The sequence below is a fragment of the Chiroxiphia lanceolata genome, chromosome 5, assembly GCF_009829145.1.
Source record: "Chiroxiphia lanceolata isolate bChiLan1 chromosome 5, bChiLan1.pri, whole genome shotgun sequence".
Classification (NCBI taxonomy): Eukaryota; Metazoa; Chordata; class Aves; order Passeriformes; family Pipridae; genus Chiroxiphia; species Chiroxiphia lanceolata.
In genome coordinates, this window is record NC_045641.1 from 3,566,013 (window position 1) to 3,587,457 (window position 21,445).

Below are 21,445 nucleotides of genomic sequence, written 5' to 3' on the forward strand. Positions count from 1 at the left end.
TGAGCATTCCCCAGGACACTCAGGGACAGCAAAAAATGTTTTCATCACTGTTGGGAAGGATGCAACTGAGCTGAAGGACTTCAGGGAAGACTTATCTTCACTTCCCTCAACTAAAGACCAAATCTTCAGGGATGTGATGGCAGCTGCAAAGACATTAAGCTGAAAAAATCTAGCAGGGATGAATTGTGCTCTTTCTAACGTTTTGGAAGGATGTTGGTCAGAAGCACATCAGATTTTGTTTAATCAGGCAGTTGTTGGAGTCTTTCACACCTTTGGGGTGCATTTTCACTAGTCACTATTTTTCAGGGTAACTGAGTAAGATTCAGCTTTATGACTTAGTGCTGGGAGGAAAACAGCTCCAAAAACCTGAGTAGTTTGATTGCAGGCACACAATAAATCAACAGCAAACTCAAGCACAGTTGTAAGGTTGGAGATAGAGAAATTGTTGCCCCAGAGAAGCTGTGGCTGCCCCATCCCTGGAAGTGTTCAAGGCCAGGTTGGACAGGGCTTGGAGCAACCTGGTCTAGTGGAAGGTGTCCCTGCCCATGGCAGGGTGGTTGGTACATGATGATCTTTAATGTCCCTTCCAACCCAAACCATCCTGTGGTTCTGTGATTCTATGACATGTTTCTGACCTCAAAGGTCATCCCATGAATTTCCCAAGCAAACCCCAGAAGCAATTATGCTTGTGGTTTCCTTGAAGGATGTCCCATAACGGAGAAATCCCCCTACCTTCCTAGAAAGCCTATTCCAGTACTCAGAAAATTAGGGAAACCATCCTAGTATCTGACCCAAACAGTATTAGGTTGGTCTGTCACTCCAGCTGGGCCCTTACTGGTGCTACTTTACAGGTGCTTGCAGAAGGGTGGTCTCAGTACTTGTTCCAGAATGAAATGAAGTTCGTCCTTCCAGTCTATAGGTTCCAGGATCCATTCCAGTTTCCCTCCCAACCCCTTATTTGTAAAGTTAAGCGTGACTTCCCCCCTTTCTTCATGTGAAAGCATTTTCTTACCCTGCTCAAGTTCCACAGAGCAACTTCTAGTGGCCATTTTAAAGTCTCTCAGAGGAGTCCCTCTGTGACCAAGGCAAGGTGAAGGCATCTCCTGCTTCTGGGAACTTCCAGCTTTGCAGATGTCCCAGTCAATAACCTCCCCTCTGCACTGGGCAACACATCAGAGTTCCTTCTGATCATATGTCAGAGCACCTAAAAAGGCATTTTCCATTGCCCCAGATCAGGTCTGTGTTGTGTTTTGGCCTGTCTGATTTAGTCCCAGCATACTCAACACAAGGAGGCTCCTCTCTTTGAAGCTGACCTAATTTCTACTTTCTTTATGCCACCTCCCGATGCTGAGGTCAATGAAGAGCTTGAGATTTACCTGACCTATGCTGATGCTTCTTTCCTTCACTGTAGAGAACTTCGAACTTGAGATCTATTTTAATTTATATTGTTAATTTTTAATTTTAAATTGAGGAACAAGTCAAGCAAGCAGGCATTCATGTGTTCAGCTACAAGGATTTGCAGATCTGAACTTCAAAACTCTGTCAAAACACTTTTAAAGAACAGAAATAAAGGTTAGTAATAAAATTATTCACTAAGGGAAAGAGCAGATTTTGTGACCTAAAACAAAGGGTGAATTTGTGTGTTATTTCCCATGTTGCTTGACACGTGTAAAAAGTCTTTTCAGTTATGTGGAGTTGTCCTGAATTGCAGATTGTAGGATGGGAAATGGCCTCAAGGTGTGCCTGGGGAGGTTTAGATTGGATGTGAGGGAAAATTTGTTCACTGAAAGAGTTGTCAAGTGTTAGAACAGGCTGTCCAGGGTAGTGGTGGAGTCACCATCCCTGGAGGGATTTAAAAGCTGTGTAGATGTGGCATTTAGGGACACGGTTTAGTGGTGACCTTGGCAGTGCTGGGTTAATGGATGGACTCAATGATCTTGGAGGGCTTTTCCAACCTAAATAATTTTATGGCAAGGCTGACCAGCTCCTCCTAACGTGCTGATGCACTGAACATTAAATCAGCCTTTCAACAATTTCAGTAACAAACACATTTAAGATTTTCAATAGGAATACAACAATAATCCAGCAGGTAATGCAGGTAAGGCTGTGCTGCCCAGGCACATGCTGGAGTCTACAATAAATAAGTTTTTGTGAGTACATGGGACAGGGCACCTGCCAGGAGTGATGCACTCTGGATTGAACCTTTCTGGAGGCTGGCAATGGACTAAATGTCCTTTGAGGTGTATCTGCTGTGCTGTTTGGGACATTCACAAGCTCCCAAGTGTTTGATGTTGGTCATATCGAGGTAGGGAGGCCGAGGATGAGGCAGATGATTTATGAGTCTGCAATGATCCTTTGCCAAGTCCCTGTCAAAGCTGAGATCAGAGCTCAGGAAGTCCTGGCTTCCAGCCTGCACCTGGAAGGGTGTTTTTGGTAACAGCAGAGACAAGTTGGAAGACCAGGTCTGACACTTCTCACAAAGAATTTCCCCTGTGTTCACAAGTTAAGTGCACTCCATCCTGCTTTGCAGGCGGAACCTGGTTGCAATTCAGCTCTTGCTGACAGGAGTGGCTCGGGTCAAAGGCTCCAAGGCGAGGATCCCAGACAGCTGCCTCGCTGGGCTTGAGTCAGGCCCCAGCCGAAACCGAGGAGCTGCGGCCTCAGCAGCTGCTGCGGACGTGGAAGTGTCGCAGCACTTCCTACGCGCGACCGCTGAGCACGGTCGAGCACAGGCTGAGCACAACCCCCTTCCTGTGTCGGGGTTGTTGACACAGCTTTGCTTCTCCTTGGGGAAAAAAAAAAAAAAAAAGGCCCCAAAAATACCCTTGGTCCAGGGAAAGCCCCTTCCCTGGCCAGACACCTCGGTGCCGTGCAAAGCACTGTGAGACAGGCAGGCTCTTTTCCTTCCACGGGTGATGTCTTCGCAGTGCTGTGGATAGGATGGAGTGAGACACATGCACTAGAAGTAGTTGGGGGTTTTTTTGGAAATAAAACCTGATTGCCTCGTTGCTGATGTAGGTTGCTGACAGCCTGATGGCTTTTGGAATGGGAAGACGGGACTTTCAGGACGGGGTTTGTTCAGACAACTTAGTCAGGAAACAAAAAGTCCAGTTTTTAATGCTTTGTGTGTTTTGCCTTTGAACACCACCAGGAAGAAGGTAGACAGAGAAATTCTCCATACTGGCTCATTATTTTTTCTTCCATCTTTTTAACAAAGTTATCTAACCTTATTGCAATATTGAAATGGAAAAATATTAATTGCGATGTTCGTAACACACTGAAATTTGTCTTCTACAAATTTCCGTGGATGGCAGAGAAATCAATAAAACTATGGGTTTTCACGTGCCATTAGTAAATGTTATTTACTTATCTTCAGGAACAGGTTGTTTCTGCAGGTCAGTTTGTTTCAATGGCTGAGAATAAATGACATGCAGCCTTCTAAAGTCTGCCTGGATGAGCTGCCTGAATGGATGCTAAATGAAAATAATTTGGAGCACGAAGGAGTAGTTTGAGAGTAAATAATATCTCTAAGTCTGTCCCTCTGTTTTCTGAATGCTTGAGTGATTTCCGAGAGTAAAAATAAAAGTTCAATACGTAGTATGACACACAGAGAAAGAATCTCAGATGAGCAGAAGACTTTATGATTTAAGCACTGAGAAATAATGCCCAAATAGCTGGAGGGCACCTGTGATCTTTAGGATAGAGGAGATCTGTAATGGAATAATCTGGCTGAGCAGTTAAAATAAAGAGGGTTGTTCCCTGTTTTAATCCTGCAGGAGAATGAGGTTGATATTAAATAATTGCATGGATTTTAGTGGCAATTTTGTACCACTAACCCCAATATGCCTTCCAGATAATGCATCCATGAGGAATGGATGGAGGGCTGGAGCACCTCTGCCATGGAGCCAGGCTGGGAGAGCTGGGGATGTTCAGCCTGGAGAAGAGAAGGCTCCAGGGAGACCTTAAAACCCATTCTAGTGCCTAGTGGGGCTTGAAAAGAGCTGGAGAGGGACTTTGGATAAGGTCCTGGAAGGACAGGACAAGGATGAATGGCTTCCCATGGGCAGAAGGCAGGATTAGATGGGATATTGCAAGAAATTCTGACCTGTGGAGGGGACGAGGCCCTGGTGTGCCCTGGTTGCTCAGAGTTGGGGCTGCCCCATCCCTGGAAGTGTTCAAGGCCAGGATAGACAGGGCTTGGAGCCACCTGGTCTAGTGGAAGGTGTCCCTGCTGATGGCAGGGGGTTGGAATGAGATGAGCTTTAATGTCCCTTCCAACCCAAACCCATCTGTGATTCTGTGATTATAATATCCAGAAGCAAGTGTGAGAGTGGTGTACAAAGAAAGGGTCACGTTCTCAGCAAAGTGTTTCCTGCAGTACAGCCTCCAGGATACCCCGCTGGGGATGATGATAACAGCTCTGCATTTAAAAGAAACTGTTGTAACCACCAAAAAACCCCCAAAAAACGGAAAAGCATCAACCAATGCATTTTGTGCTGATTTCTGTGATTTTGGTCTGCGGTTGACTGAAAAATGAGAAGCAGGACATGGAAATCAAGTGCTAAACCTGGTGTTTTCGACCTTCTGGTTGCTTCAGCCTTGCCTGTATTGACCTCTATTTTGGAGAAGGTCTCCCCTGAGCCTCGTTTTCTCCAGGCTAAACACCTCCAGCTCCCTCAGCTGCTCCTCATCAGACTTGTCCATTCAACCCTTCACAGAGACTTTTAGTTTTTGCTGATACAAGAGTAGGTGGCACATTCCAGGTCAGTGGTCCCCTGGGGTCGACATCCACACACTGAGCACGAGAGACACAGGTTTGATTCCCCATGAAAGGTGAAAGCAGGCAAACCCAAAAAGATCATCATGGAAAGACTGAGGCTGGAAGGGAGCTCTGAAGAGCCCAAACTTTTCCTTGCAGCAGATCTAGCATCAATACAAGATCAGAATGCTCAAGACTGACTCCATCCTGAGCTTTATGGTGTCTCCTAGTGTTCACACTGGACAGTTTTATCAAGTCCATGTCTCTGCAATCAGTGCCTCCACCCTGAGGCTGATGAGAGAGCCAGCTGGGGTGAGGTCTGAGCTGGCCCCTCAAAGATTTCTGCATTTCTCTGATGAGTTCCTGTCTGATTTTCTTTGTGGAAAATCTTGGTTCATCACTGAAGAATGTGCCCACTGTTATGGCTGATTTTCTCACCCTGCTCAAGTTACACCTGCCAACCCCTCTACCCTTTTTGTTCCCATTCCCCTCTCTTCTACTTGGAAAGTCAGATGCTGCCTATATACAACACTTTCAAAACCACATCAGTACAGAAACCCACAAAACAAAGGAAATGCTGAGTTTAGCTTACCACAGCTGATGACTCACTGTTGACATACTGCTGGAAATACCCATTTCAAATTTTCCCATTTGCTTCTTATGGACAGAGGTACATTTTTACAAGAAAGTTGTTCTCTGCATCAAATTCTGCATCTGTAGCATCAAGACTCAGGTTTTCTCACACATCCTGCTGGCAATGGCAGTGTTCCATGAAATGGTGTCTCCAGTAGAAAACCAAGCCTCAAAGGAAGCACCACTGGTCCTCCTGGGTTGTCCTCAGCCCTCTGAGGTCATCTCTTTGGGATGAGAGGGGAGTGTTGCACGTGAAGGTTGCATCCCAAGGAGAAGAGTCAGCCCAGAGGATGCATAAACTGACTTTTGACACAGTTGCATCCATGAGCTGGCCCTTGGTCTAGCAGGAGGTCTGACTCAGAGCAAGTCACCTGCACAAAGAGCTTTTGACTGCACTGCTCAGGAACCAGAATTTGCATCTAGCCCATGGCTAGTTTAGCAAGAGTTCATCTTCATGCCAGGTGATCTTTGGTGCCAGCAGCTATTTGGGGATTGAGTAACACTTGGAGCACAGCTCTAACCCCAGCCAACCCTGCCAAGAAGTAGGAGAAATAATCTCTGGTCCTCACCTCCTATTGTCTTCTCCAACCACATCAAACACCTGGATGTGAGATAATTAAGACAGAATTGCATGAACTGCATCCTTCCCTTCTATTCTTGCTACACTGATTACTTATCTGTTGTTCTCTCAAGAAAATATCCTCCCACACAGGGAAGGTGCTGTGACTGCAGCAGGTTAGGACATTCCCTTGAAATTCCTGCTGGATTGACAGGTCAAGGTCATGACAATGAATGGGGAGAGGATGTTTGCATCAGAGGCCTGCCCATGAGGAAGGGAATTGGCAAAGGATGGCTTTTGTATTTTGATGGTATGCTTTGTGTAAGTAATGGAATACAGACATCTTGGGTGTAGGGATGTCAACACAGAGTGGGACTCACCTTGTGTAATCTGAGAGGTGTCAAGCAGAGCTTGTCCCTCTGGGAATCCTTATGGTCATCAGAGAGAAATGAACACTTCTGTAGTGTAATTGCCTTCATCTGCCTGGTGGCAGCTGTGCCCTGGATGTGTGTATTCCTCTTGTCTTGACTGCACGGGGAGTGCTGAGAACCAGCTCTTAACAGGGCAAATCCTGCTTAACCAAAACCAGAGCTGCTGGGACTTCAAGTCCTTTCAGTGGGGGGAGGTAGGAGGGACTTCCTACAACTGTTTTCTATGTTAGTCTGTCTCCAAGAGCCAGTTTCTTGTGAATGCAGTTTAATTAGGGTGTGTTCCTGATCAGGCCAGGTTTTGAGTCCTGGCTACTTTCTTCACCCACGCATCATGATGCAGCAGTGGGCCTCAGTGTCTGGGAGTCATCTGTCTATTCCACTGGTGCTCAGCTTTATTCCAGATGTGAATTTTAAGTAGCAGGTTTTGTTGATTTTAGAGCAGGTTTTGTTGAGTTTAGATTTAGCCACAGTCTTTAACATAGAAGTCCTTGAAATGCACTAGGAAAACATTACCATGTCTTGGGCACTCAAAATGCAAAGGGTTTTATCAATGTTCCAAAAGGTTTTATCACAAGTATGTTCAGGAAACAAGGAGAGTGAGCATTGCACAAGACTTAGGAACTGAGGATCTGTTTACTCAGAGGATCTCTTTACTCAGAAGTCTGGATTTTTTAGGAGTCGTAAGAAAGTTCTAAAAACACAAAATGATAAAACACATAGTTACAAAGACAGTGAAGGGCCTCGAAGGGAAGCTGTATGAGGAGGGGATGAAGTCAATTGGCTTGTTTAGGCTGGGGAAGGGGAGACTGAAGGGAGACTCATTGTGGTCTGCAGCTTCCTCATGAGGGGCAGAGAAGGGGCAGGAACTGATCTCTTTTCTCAGTGACAGGACCCGAGGGAATGGCCTGAAACTGGGAAGTTTAGGCTGGATATTAGGAAAAGGTTCTTCACCCAGATGGTGGTTAAGCACTGGAACAGGCTCCCCAGGGAAGTGGTCACAACACCAAACCTGTCTGAGTTCAAGAAGCATTTGGACGACACTCTCAGGCACATGGTGGGATTGTTGTGGTGTCCTGAGCAGGGTCAGGAGTTGGACTGTGATGGTCCTGATGGGTTCCTTCCAGCTCAGGATATTCCATGATTCTAAGATTACAGTTACCAGGAATAAGGGCTCTGCTGGCAGCTTCAGCATCTATGAGTGTTTCTCTTAAATCACAGTTTGAGTCTCTTAACAGAAGGTGACGGCTGTGTATCAGCAGGATCAGCCACCTCCTACCACGCAGCATTGTCACCTCTCTCCTGGCTGGAGGCAGTGAGCACTGAATGAGTAGAGTTGACACATTCAGAGGTGAAGGGTAGATCAGTGTTGCCCATGGCAGACAGCTGACCCAAGGCACAGCCCCTGATCACAAGGGCTGCTCTTCCTCATGAGCAAAGAGACTCCTCCTCTGGAGTCTGGTCTGACATATTTCCGCTTGCAACCAACCACCTCATTTCCATATGGAGTCAGCCAGCAGTCAAACTGGAAATCATGTTGACGTAACTGCTAATTACCCTCAGCATAACTAATGTGCAGTAGCCAAGCCTGTGTTTATTGCAGAGGGCCAGCTCTGTGCTCCAGAGTGGTTGAAGTGTGGTTCTCCCAGTGGGGTGGCTTTGTATGGCTTGCAGGGGAATCAGGCTGGTGCAGAGACTGTTGGATATGATCAGTCTCTCCTTGTGGAGAGAGACAAACTGATGGGGCCTCATCTACTTGGTGTCTTTTCCCCAGAGGAGTCTGAACCTGGTTTCTGGACGTGTGTCCTCTTCTTGCCTCTCTGAGGTATGTGGTGTGTTTTTTGTGGCTTTGGGATGTAGAAAGACTTAAATGTACAAGTCTCGGGACCAGAGGGTTTGGCCATTTACTGTGGTGTTATAGTTTTTCAGGCACTGAGTTCAGGGCAGGGGGGTGGAGAAAATGGGATCACAGAAATGCTGGTTGGAAACATCAGCTGGAGGACTCTAATTCAACTTCCTGATTGAAGGAGAAGCATTGTCAGCTGTAGACTGGTTTAGCTGTGTTTACATCCAGCTAAGCCTTGAGTCACCTCTGCAATACATCATTTGTCATTTCCCAACAACCAGTGGCAGTGCTGTACTACCTACCTAGAGGCATTTTTATCCTGCTATGCAACCTGCATCTTCCAAGCCACAGTCTTGTGGTACTGCCCTTTGTTATAGTGCCTGGCTCTACCACAAAGAGGTTGACTTTGTTGTCTTTGCCCTTTTGAGTAGCTGTAGGCAGCTTTCAGGCTGCCTTTCAGCCTCCCTTTTGCCAGACTCAACAAGCCTGAATCCCTGTTATCTGAAGGTATGTGCTCCCTGCCTCAGACCACCTTGGTAGCACATCTCAGAGCAGCTTCAAACCAGGAAAATCTCAACATGATTTTGGAGTCTAGATACGTGGCGAAATCCTGGCCCTAACTTAAAAACGTCTTTCAGGAAGATAAATCAAAGGGTGATTAATAAATAGGTTTATTAATAAGTAAAGGTATTTAATCCTCTTAAAAAATATATCTGTATGAAACCACAGCATGGATTAGTTTCTGTAGAGATCAACATGTTAAAGAAATCAAAGTGCAGTTTTGAGTGTTGCTGTATCTTATGATAGAGCATCTTATGGAAAGAAGTGTGCTGTTCTCACTGCATGGTGGAAAGAAAAGGAAATTCCACAAATCCAGGCTCCAGAGTTGTTTCAATATCTTGGGCCTTCCGTTTTACCTGGGGAACAACTGCAGAGTGTGAGACACTTTCCAGTCAAACCTGCTAGCCTTTGAATTCCCTTGCTGCCAACAAGACCAACAGTTGACTGGAGCAGTGCATCGTCTTGCTGCTGCTGCTTTTCTCCAGGTAAAGTTTTCCCCTTGGTGCAGATGAGTGACCTGCTGCCTGTAAAGGTGAGCAGAGCCCAGAGGAGAGGGGAATGTGCTCCAAGCTTGCAGGGATCTGATTTCCATACCACAACAAACTGAGCTTATTCCTGGATATGTGGGAAGGAGCTGCTCTGAAACCCGGAGACATGACCCCAGTCAAGGTGTGGCTTGGCCTACAATGCTTTTCTAGATATATCCCAAAAACAGAGTCAGCAGGAGAGGGGGTGGATTTTTTGCACAAGGCTTTTAAGTGTCTGAAAGTCAGACATCTGTAATCAAGCTATCAGCTTTGACTGTCTTAATACACGAACTCATCTCTGGAGTCACCTTTTTCTCTCCGTTGACTATAAAGGGTAGGTTTGGAAATCTCATTTTTAAATGCCTGAGTTAGGATGAATGAATTCCATAAACAGATATTTTGGAGATCTCTTATTGTTTCTTCCTTTGTAATATTTTTCTATAAGATTATTTTAGGGTTTTCATGTGTCATAGGTACATACACAGTACTCCTTTTTCCCTTCTGCATCACTCCTTTTGCCATCCACATTTTACCCCTGCTCCCAGGCTAACATCCTGTTTTTTCCTTGCTGCCATCTCCTCACCCATCAACACCCAACCCACAGAAGTACTGGGGTGTGTTTGTGACAGGGGGTTTCGGTTACTGCCTAATCCTCCCCAGAAGACTCTGTGTTGCCACACGAGAATCAGAAAGTGAACATTTTTGGTCTCCAAAGCTGAAAGGAACTGAAAGAGTGATACAAACCACAGGGAACCTGGCAGATCTCAACTGGTGAGTGTTTGTAGCAGGGTGATGTTTCATTGGTGACAAGGAGGAGACCCCTCTGTCACCTAAAGTGTTACCTGCTCTGCATGCACGGGGAATGTGGCACTTGGTCTGGTGGAGGTAATATAACCAAATCCCATGCCAACTTTTTCAGCTGAAATGGACAATATTAAAAAAACCCTCTCAATCATTGTGAGGAATTAATGGATTGAACCCGTTTATCTCCAAAATTCAAGGATTGCCATAAGCCAGCATTTGGAATGTTGTGTAGAATGGCTCAAGGAAGTAGTTTAGAATGGACAATGTACATCCAGTGTCCCTGGGGGGATTTGATAGCACAGTCAATCTCTTATATCCTTACCTTTTCTCACATTTTTCCCCATAAAAGTGGTACCTCTTACACGTCCCTGGACAAGGGTTGTGTTGTTCACACGAGAGATGGGCCATGTTCCTTAAAGGAGATCTGCACAGCAGAGATGCTTTAGAATCGCTTCTGGGACACAGGGGAGGGACAGAAGAAGCAGCTGTTGCCTCTTCTGGGAACCTCAAATCTTTGGTGTGGTCTGGGTCAGTTTTTTAACCATCACTTGAGGCTCACAGTCATTCAAACACTTGGCAAAGGTGAAATGTGGCTGCCCCATCCCTGGAAGTGTTCAAGGCCAGGTTTGATGGCACTTTGAGCAATTTGATCTAGTGGAAGGTGTCCTTGCTCATGGCAGAGGGTTGGAACGAGGTGATCCTTAAAATCCCTTCCAACCCAAACCGTTCTGTGATTCTGCCTATAAAGATTCCATGAACATACTCGGCACAGCAGGAAGGTGAGACATGCATGTCTCAGCATCCTGGTTGTTGCGAAGTGTGCTGGCCTTGAGGTGTCTCTGTCTCTGTCCTTGCTCACATCAGCAGAGTACCTCCCAAAAACCACAGGTGGCACACAGGTCAATGAGGGTGGAATGTCCAGTATCCAGACACCTGCAGATCCTGCTGTGGCCATGGGATCTTTGCTGCCCTCGAAAGACAGCAGTCTGCAACAGCATATATCTCCTTGATCTACATGTCCAAGCAACATTTCTCTTTCCTAGATTTTGATTTCTTATGCCCATTTGGCTTCTGCTACTGTGATTTCCTCTGTCCTGAAGACCTGGAGTGCTCAATCTCCTTAGCATCTCTTTGGCTATTCACTTTGTTTTTCCATGGAGTCTGAAGACTCAGGATAAGACTTTGGTGGTCCCTCATTTTTTCAGTAGAATCACAAAATAATTAGGTTGGCAAAGACCACCAAGATCATCGAGTCCAACCTGTGACTGATCACCTTGTCAACTAGGGCAGAGCACTGAATGCCAAGCATAAAAGTGGAAACACCACTCTCCTTCTCTGGTTCAAAATCCCCTTTTTCCAGTACTGCAGTCATAAGAGTTTTTTCCATTTCCCTGCAGTTGCTCAGCTACCTCCCAACTTGCCCTGCTTTGAGCACGAGGTTGGACTGCTGCCTGTAGCATCTCATAGAAAGAAAACTGAGGTGGAAATCAGAACATCCTTGGGGAGAAGCCATATCTGGACTTTGGAACAATTTCTCTAGGAAAGTACTGCAAGTCCTGCTTCTTTTCAAACATGACATGGAAAGCTTACCAGGAGCACTTTATCTAGGAACCTCTGAGCTCTTAACTGGGAGAAGACTGGAGGATCCAATAGGATATTTTACAGGTTGAAGAAATGGAGGTTTGTCTTACAAAACAGACCCCATGGGAGCTGGATCAATGAGCAACAGAGCTCCTTCAACATCACTCAGAGCCCTTTTTCATGTGGGAAGTGCACAGGTCTGGGCAACATGTGGGCACTGCCCACCCTGACATGAAAGGCAGAGCAGTGCCAGTTATGCTGGAGCATAAATTTTATAAAAAAGTAGTGAAATGGAAAACCATGAGCTTGTCGATCCTAGGGGTATGAGGACAAGTCCATGGCTTCTGCTTATTTCTGGTTATAACAACCAACATGTTGTTACAGTATTCCTGGACTTCTGGAAGTGCAGGAAAATTAGTCCAATTTAGTTGTGAATGAATGAGCAGTGGAAACATTCCCCTCCTCTACCAGCTGTATCCCACCAGCACAAAAATGACTGCAGGCCATGACCTGCTCTGTCCAAGTTCAGTGTCCCTCTGCATTTGCCTTCCAGGGGAGCAAGAGCCCTTCACCTGAAATCCTCCCGCGATGCTGTGGCTGCTGCTGCTGCAGGTCTGGGCGAGCTGCCTCTGGCTGGGACACAGTGAGGTGGTGACATCCTTTGAAAGTTCATGTTTTTTTGTGGCAATACTCCCCAGATAAAGCCCTGGAGCCTCAGAACCCAACCTGGATCTGCCAGAGCTACAACAGGTATTCCTATGCCAACCTGTATGACATAAACAGGCGTATTCCTGTGTACTCTGCTTACATCTACCATGTACTCTGCTTACATCTACAAGCCTGGAACTGGCAAGAGACCTCAAACATGGTGGGTTGAGCCCCAGGTGAGTGTCCTCTCTTACAGCATGTCACCCTCCAGTCATTAAAACATGAATTGCAGCATTTAACTAAATACTTCTGTTTCCTCCCACCACTCCTACATGGACATGCAAAAGGACCCACTGGATGGGATTCATCTCATGTAATTTCAAACACCATCACCACAACACATCTCCCTGTGTATGGGGTTAGAGAAGGCAAACACTGGTGTTCCAGGAGTGTGGCACACCTGTAGCAGCCACAAGTGGAATCAGAGAATGGGGGTGGGAGGATCTGGGGAGAGCACTGGGCAGATGTTGGGCTTGGAGAAGATAGCAGGAAAGAGAACCAGATGTGGCAGGGGAAAGGTCTCACCAAAATCACCTTTCAAACCTAGGAGTGGAAAATGCTCCTTGTCTCATGCATCCACCCGTAACTCCACCACAGGCTGCGATCTGGATCACAAAGGTGACAAGTCAAAATGAGAACAGCAGGATTCTGAACTTCCTTTTTTTAAAAACTCTAGTTCATCCAGGAGGGGCAATTTCTCTCAAATTCATTCATTTTCATACACTGATACTACAAAACATAGCGTGCTTGACACTCAGAGACTTCTGCTCCAGGGAAACCTTCTCCATTAGTCCCATCCCCAATACTAACACTTTTTACTCTTCTTTACCTGCCAAGCTGACGGGTTCAAATTATACCAGAACTGTGGGAAAAGGGTCGACCCTTTTACATGTTCACAATGTCAGCTTAGAGAAACTCAGCGAGAGCCAGGCTGTCCTCCAAGACTACAGGAACCTGATGGATTTGAGCTGGGGCCATTTAAACTCCAATGGCCATCACCTCGAGTACAACAGTAGGATAGCTACCTTCACCCTCACAAACATAGTGCCACAGGATGAGAAACCCAACAGCAGTGTCTGGAAAAATTACAGCAGCAAATGCTGATCAGGAAGACCCAGGGCTGTACCACCACCTACATCATCGTGGGTGCTGTGCCTGGAAACATTGCCAAGGAATATGCCTGGGAATATTGCCAAGGCAGAGTTAATAAACCCAGCTACACCTGGTCGAGTGCCTGCCTCGATAAGAATTCCAAGGACATGGAACCTTGGGTGGTCATTACCGAGAGTGACAAGAGCCAGGTCCTGGAACTCAAGATGGGCCAGCTGAAAGCCATGTTGACACGGCTCTGTGGGAGGGGACAAGTGTCTCTGTTCCACAGTATCTGCCCCTGGGAATAAGCCTCACATCCTGGGTATAAAAGGCTCGGGGAGTTTTGCCAAATATCATAGAATCAGAGAATCACAGAATGGTTTGGTTTCAAATGGACTTTAAAGATCATTGAGTTACAATGCCCCTGCCACGGGCATCCTCTAGACCAGGTTGCTCAAAGTCCCATCCAACCTGGCCTTGAACACTTCCAGGAATGAGGCAGCCATGACCTCTCTGGGCAACCAGCCCTAACCTCACTACAAGCTCCTTTCAAGTAGTTGTAAAGTGCAATGAAGTCCCCCCGAGCCTCCCCTTCTCTAGACTGAAATCTAATCCTAATATCTGATCTAAACCTGCCATCTGTCAGTTTAAAGGAGTTCTCCCTTGCCCTGTCACTCCAAGCCCATGTCAAAAGTTCCTCTCCAGCTCTCTTGTAGCACTTACAGGTAGTGGAAGGGGCTCTAAGGTGTCCCAGAGCATTCCCAGCCTTAGGCTGTCAGCATGACTAAGTGTTGTTACAAAACATTTGCAATTAGGCAAGGAAAAATACGTAGCCTGACAATACTAATTATATTCTGAGAGGCTGTAGAACAGCAGACTGTGAACATCTGAGTGTACTCAGAGGCAGGCTGGTCAGTCTAATGCCACCAGAGATGTTCTGCTGGGTACAGAGACATATGTAGGTTCTGCTGCAGCAGCAGCTGCAGCCCATGGGGAATGAGGAAATGGACAGGGATGTCACCAGACCAGTTAACTGCTCCTGACACGTGATGTTGCAAGTCAGTCAAGCTGGGAAATATCCTGAGGAACTTGCAAATAGCAACTGTCTCCCCATTTCTGGGCAGGCATGAACAAATCTCCCCTGAGCAACAACAGGAAACTTCTCTTTTCTGTGGAATTCCCTGTTTATCAAAAGGGGCAGATTTACAAACGGGCATATATTGCAGTGGGACTCCTGAGGGATCAGCCAGCTGTTTCTCCCAGGGGAAGAGGCAAGGAGCGGCTCAGTTGCCTGTTCTGAGACTCTGCTTCAAGGTAAGCTCTTGCTCCTTTCTCAACATTGACTCCAATATTTCAAGTATTTCCTTAGCTTTGGAATAAAGAGATCAGACAAAGCGTAGGCTGAAGTTGCTGAGCTCCAACATCTGCCTTCCAAGGAGAAATGAGAGGTTATACATGCACTGAATTGTGCAGCTCTTTAACATTTTCTGTTAAGGAGACCAAGGACAGAAGGATCCATTTGGGAAAGAAATTCAAGCCAAGTCACCTGGAAAATTCACACCATAATGTTGACTAACAATCAGGAGGGGTGAGGTGTGGTGCTGAGCTTATTGAGTACCAAAATTCCACCCATGACCTTTCAAAAGACCTCTGGACAAACACAGGTGCCAGTTGCACTCCTGGACAAATTTACTCTAAACCCTGTGTGGGAAATCTCACAACCTTCCTTCCAGGGGGATTGTATATAAACAGCCAGTCTCAGACTGCAGCAGAGACATTTCAGCCTTCTACCACTCTGGGGCTGTGAGCAGAGTCCTGAGCTGCTCTTTCCCACAGTAAGTTGGTTTCTATCTATCTGGTATTAAGTGAGATATATTTTAAGCTCGTGGAGGGGGTGTCGCAACAGGACTTTTCAGGAACTTCTCTCTTGATTAGGGGCAGAAATGGTCCTGCTCAGCAGAGCACTGTAAAAAGCCACTGCTTGTGATTTCTGTTCTCTGTTTCTGACCAGGTCATCATGTTCCTGATCCAGGGCTCGTAGGGAGATAAAGGACCAGATGTCTTGGGTGAGAACAAGGGCATATGTAGCTTAATATCCCATTGTCAGCTGAGGGCCAGGACAATCCTGAGTTCAGTATAGCACCTGAATGGAAGAGCTGCATATCTGTGTGAACCCGGATGGGGGCAGAGACTTGTAGGAAGTGCAGCATTGCTGTTATTTCCCTGACAAATGCCCCATGAACCAATTGCAGGTGGCTGAGCAGAATCCACGCCCAGCTGCAGGTCTCTGTTGTGGGAAGACCCTCAGAGCAGAAGAAAGCAAGAATGGCATGAAACTGAGTCAGGAGAGGTCTAGGGGAGGTATCAGAAAAAGGTTTTTCACCCAGAGGGTAGTTGGGCACTGACCAGGTTCCCCGGGGCAGTGGTCACAGCACCAAGCCTGACAGAGCTCAAGAAGTGCTTTGACAATACTCTCAGGCACACGATGGGATTGTTGGGGTGTCCTGCACAGGGCCACGAGTTGGGCTCGATGATCCTGATGGGTCCCTTCCAACTCAGGATATTCTATGATTTTATGATTCTACGATAACACTTTTTATTAATAACACTGTGTGGCAGGTTAAGGTTCAAGGGTGATCAGTGATAGTATCTGACGGGAAAACTATATTCAAAGCAATACATTAATTCAAAGCAACACACCAACAAGCTCTAATCTCCCAAAAAAGCTGGCTGGAGATAATCATTTAGCCATCACAGAGTGTGGTCCTTACCCAATAGGTGTCCCTATGGGGGAGAAGACAGGTTCAGCTCATCATCTGATCCCAGAAGTTATGATGGAGTCTTCCCTCACTTCTCCCCATTTTTAACTCACTTTTACACTATTTCTTTACATGTAGGTGGAGCCTGTGTGATTTTACTCATACATATTACTCAGTGGAAAATGGTTGTACCTTGGGAGTGGGTATCTCAGTGTACTACTAGAGATAACCTTGGGATGGGGACATGTGTAAGTCCAAGGAGAGTGATTGCACCACGGTTGCTGATTCAGTATCAGGACATCTTTCTTTATCTCCCTCGGATTTCAGCTGCTGTGCAGTTTATCAGCTAGAAAGTACCACTGAGGTTCCTCCTCTGCAAGGGTTTCGACAGGGCCTGGCCATGGTGTCTCTGCTCTGCTCCACCCACTGTTTAGTCCCCTTAGATTGTGCTGTGTGTGGGAGGCCAGGTGTGCTGACTGTGTTCCATCCAGGGAGTATCATCCATATTTTCTCCTGTAATTTCTGTACTGTTATCCTTTTACACCCAGTCATTTTCCTACACACCCTTCTTGCCCTGCTGATTTTTCCATATCCCAGAGGACAGAAGTTATCCCCTCCTTGGTCTCTCGTAGTCCCCTCTTCTGCCAGCTGTGTCCCATTAGCACAAAAATTACTGCAGGCTCAAAAATTACTCTCCAAGCTGAGTGTCCCTCTGCATTTGCCTTTCAGGGTAGCAAGAGCCCTTCACCTGAAATCCTCCCACGATGCTGTGGCTGCTGCTGCTGCAGATCTGGGTGAGCTGCCTCTGGTTGGGACACAGCGAGGTGGTGACGTCCTTTGAAAGTTCATGTCCTCAGTTTTTCTTCCGGGAGACTCCCCCAAATGAAGCCCTGGAGCCAGAGAACCCAGCCTGGATCTGCCAACGCTACAAGAACCAGTATTTCTTTGCCACCTTGTACGACAGAAAGGAGCGTATTCCTGTGTACTCTGCTTACATCTACGAGCCTGGACCTGGCAAACGACCTCAAGGGTGGCTGGTTGAGCCCCAGGTGAGTGTCCTCTCTAACAGCACGGCACCCTCCAGCCATTAAAACATGAACATTAGTATTTAAATAAACACTTCTATTTCCTCCCACCCCCATACACACACATGTAAATGGAGTCACTGGGTGGGATTCATGTCATCTTACTTCAAACACCTGCACCACATGATTTCTCTGATGTGTCTGAGACAGCAGCAGGAAGATGAGATGAGTCCTATCCCAAAGGTGTCCGGTTTTCTGCATTGACCTGAGAGAAACATCAAGGCAAATTCCATTCCATTCCATTACAAAGTCAACCAACCACCCTCTCTGTGCCCTGCTGTAGTGGGAGAACAAGTGATGGGGAAAAGGCATCCAACAGCAGCTAAATTTGAGGAACCAAGAGTCCTGCTGGATTCCGATCTCCACTTTGCCCTGAGCTGTTTCGCAACCCTGACAGAGCTTAATTGCTCCCAGTTAAGAGTCAAAGAGTCTTTGTAAATGACATGAGAGAACTGAAGAGAAACTTAGAATTGAGTGAGATGGTCCAGGGAAAAAGCCTTGGCACAGCCATTGAGTGGTGAGAGGATTTGGTGAACACCTGGGGAATGTATTGAGTGATATTTCAGGCAGTGAAAAGTGAGGAGCATCAGTGTCAGTCCAGTCGGAAGGGGGTGATCTCCAGCCATGGCCAGTTGCCCCTGAGCACTGTTGCCCAAGGCTTGGTTCAGAAGAATGCATCATAAATACAGACCTCCACAAACAACAGAGTCCTCCCAAACCTCCTTCAGACAGACTTCAGACCTTCGGTAAAATAGGCCAAGGGAATTATGGAACAGAAAGAGAAGAAATTCAGGATATGGCTGAGGACGCAGTCGCAGACGGGTTTCAGGTCAAAATGACTGACAGAAGAAAGCCATATGCCCTGTTCCAGAGGAAGGCTCAATATGTTTCCCTAAAGATGAAAAGAAATGTGCTGTAGTTATGAAATAAAGAAACATTTTCACTTGTTACTCATAGGAACTTGAGCAACTAATGTGGTATTGCACCACTGCAACCTCCACATTTAGTAGAGATAAAAGCGTGCAATCATAGACTCAAAGAATGGTTTGGGTTTGAAGAGACCTTAAAGATCATCTCATTCCAACCTCTCTGCATGGGCAGAGCCACCTTCCACTAGAACTGGTTGCTCTAAGCCTCATCCAACCTGGCCTTGAACACTTCCAAGGATGGGGCAGCCACAGCTTCTCTGGTCAAAAGGTTCCAGTGCCTCACCACCCTCACAGGGAAAGATTTCATCCTAGTACCTAATCTAACCCTTTCCTCTGTCAGTTTGAAGCCATTTGCCCTCTCACCCAATGCCCTGGTAAAATAGCCAAATTACTTCTTCCCAAGTAAGGGGTAGAGAAGGAGAGGAGGAGATGGGGCTGAGTTCTTATCTCCTCCTGGAAGTTCTAGGAGCACCACAGCCTTTCTGCTCATCCTCTTCCCATCCTGTCTACCTTCAAGACACCCAACCTTCAAAGAGGATATGTGAGTCCTTGTTTTCCCTAAGCTTGGAAAGCACTTATGTGCTGACACATTGGATTAAAAAAGCTTGCAAACCTTTCATAGAGACTGAGACAACTCTTGTGAAAATGCAGAAAAGATCAAGGCAGGTGACATTGTGATTAGATGCAGGGGATTAAGGTTGGATACTGAGAAGACACTTGGGCAGATGTGGGATGAGGAGACAGGTGAAAAGGGAACAAGATGTGACAGGGAACATGTCTCACTAAAGTCACCTTTCAAACCTAGAAGTGGAAAATGCTCATTGTCTCATGCATCCAGCCACACTCCCAGCACAGGCTGCAGGTTGGATCACAAAGGTCACAAGTCAAAAGGAGAGCAGTCAGACTCTGAGTATCTTTTGCCTTAAAGCTCTTGTGTTCATCCAGGAAGGGCAGCTATAGGATTTCTCTGGATTTATATATTTATATATTTACATACACTGGGAGGACAAAAAATGTGTTCCTGACACCTAGAGACCTCTGATTCAGGGAAACCTGCTCCATTACTCCCATCCCCAGTAGTAACATCTTTTCCTCTTCTTTACCTGCCTAGCTGATGGGCCCAACCTATCCCAAAACTATGGAAAAAGAGTGGACGCTCATAAATCATTACAATGTCAGCTTAGAGAAACTCAGCGAGAGCCAGGCTATTCTCCAAGACTACAAGAACCTGACGGGTTTGAACCGGGGCCATTTGAACCCCAATGGCCATCACTTCAACTACAGCAGCAGGATGGCTACCTTCACCCTCACCAACATAGTTCCACAGGATGAGAAACTCAACGGCGGCGCCTGGAACAACTACGAGCAGCGAACGATGATCAGGAACACCCAGGGCTGTGACACCACCTACGTCATCGTGGGTGCTGTGCCCGGGAACAACTATATTGCCAAGGGAAGGGTTAATAAGCCCAGCTACATCTGGTCGAGTGCCTGCTGCGTGGTGGACAACAACCACAGGAAGGCTTGGGCAGTCATTGCCGAGAACGACCAGAACCAGGTCCAGCTCCTCACGCTGGGGGAGCTCGAGGACACGTTGACTCAGCTCTATGGGAGGGGACAGGTTTCTCTGTTTGACAGTGAATGTCCCCGGGAATAAGCCTCACATCCTGGCTTTAAAAGGCTCAGGAGCTTTTACCACATGTCAGAGATCACAGAATAATTTGGGTTGGAAGGCACCTTAAAGATCATCTATCTAGTTTCAGGCCCCCTGCCATGGGGATCTTCCACTAGACCAGGTTGCTCAAATCCCTGTCCAACCTGGCCTTGAACACTTCCAGGGGTGGGTCAGACAACTTTTCTGGGTGAACTGTGCTAGTGCATCACCACCCTCACAGTAAATTTTTTCTTTCTAATATCTGATCTAACCCTGACCTCTATCAGTTTAAAGCTATTCCAAGGGCATATCACTCCATGCCCTTGTCTAATATCCCCCTACAGCTCTCTTTGAAAACACTCTAGGTACTGGAATGGGATCTAAGTTCTCCTCGGAGTCTTCTCTTCTCCAGGTGAACACCCCCAATTCTCTCACCCTGTCTCCAGAGCAGAGGTGCTCCAACCCTTGGAGCATCTTCGTGGCCTCTGGACTCCAACAGGTTTGCCTCCTTCATGTGTTGTGGCCCCAGAGCTGGATGCAGCACTGCAGGTGGGCTCTTACCAGAGCAGAGTAGAGGGAGACAAATGTCTTGTGCATGGGCTGTAGCTGGTGATCAAGACAATTCAAGACCCCCAAAACTCTCTGACCCATTTCCAGGAAGGTCTGACAGAATGGACTGTGCATGAAAACCAATTTGCAGAGGAAGCAAGAAACCTGTTTTCAGTGCAGGGAAACTTATCCATATAAAGGTACCCACTGCCATGTGCCTGTATAGTAGGTCAGGGAGTAACATACAAATTTCTATGCCAAATGTGTAATTAACTAATAAAATGTTGTGAGTTTCTGAGAACTCTCTGACTTTTGTAGTTCCTTTCGACCACGAGCATTTATGAATCTTGAGTGTTCCCTTTCTCTTAAGGGGTGTGTTGTGGGAAGAATGGGAGTTTCAGACAAAGTCTATTAGAGAACCCTCCCATTGAGTTATGAGGTGCAGAAAGGACTCCTTGCTTTCTAAACTTCTCAGAGAGAAGTCTGGGTGCATCTGGATTCAGTCTCAGCCCCAGATTTTGTCAATGGTTTAGGTCTAAAGTATTATAGAGGTGTAATTGAACCCTTACACAACTCTGTCCCACAAGATTGAGGATGGCAAACCAGATAGGTTTACATAAATAGAAATGATTTATCATGATAAAAATTAAACAAAAGGATCTTAATCAGAACTATTTACTATGCAGTACAGAAGCTATAACTACTAGTATGACATAGTACACTAGGGAGCACTATTGAAGCAATTATACCAAAGCAGTTACATTAAGGCTAGTAAAAGCTAGTAAATTATTAAGTAAAGACTGATATTACCATAACAATGACCTTGGGCAAATCTCTTCTACTCAGCCTCAAGGAGTGACCTTGAGTGGTGTCCCCCCTCAAGGGAGGAATCTCCACACACTCTCCAAGAAGGGCTGTGTTAGAAGACCCTGCCATTAAGAAGTGGGACTGGGCTTTTACAGCATAAAATG

General features: G+C 46.4%; 2 protein-coding genes across 3 annotated transcripts in view; both read left to right on the forward strand.

The window, feature by feature from the left end:
* The window catches only part of LOC116786715, a 32,900-nt gene extending 19,094 nt beyond the window's left edge, over positions 1-13,806 (forward strand). Inside the window, 5 exon segments of the mRNA XM_032687612.1 lie at positions 12,252-12,372; positions 12,374-12,494; positions 12,496-12,582; positions 13,244-13,493; positions 13,496-13,806. Of these exon segments, the coding sequence (XP_032543503.1) occupies positions 12,287-12,372; positions 12,374-12,494; positions 12,496-12,582; positions 13,244-13,493; positions 13,496-13,806 (855 nt within the window). The 5' untranslated portion in view covers positions 12,252-12,286.
* A 746-nt stretch (positions 13,807-14,552) lies between these two features.
* Positions 14,553-20,056, forward strand: LOC116786716 (endonuclease domain-containing 1 protein-like). Of its 2 annotated transcripts, XM_032687613.1 has the most exons (4): positions 14,553-14,812; positions 15,232-15,333; positions 16,987-17,306; positions 19,383-20,056. In XM_032687613.1, the coding sequence occupies exons 3-4, from the start codon at positions 17,022-17,024 to the stop codon at positions 19,926-19,928; spliced, it is 831 nt and encodes a 276-aa protein (XP_032543504.1). In that variant the 5' UTR covers positions 14,553-14,812; positions 15,232-15,333; positions 16,987-17,021; the 3' UTR covers positions 19,929-20,056. The 2 variants fall into 2 exon arrangements, with proteins under 2 accessions (XP_032543504.1, XP_032543505.1); XM_032687614.1 differs by lacking the exon at positions 15,232-15,333.
* Positions 20,057-21,445: the final 1,389 nt, after the last annotated feature.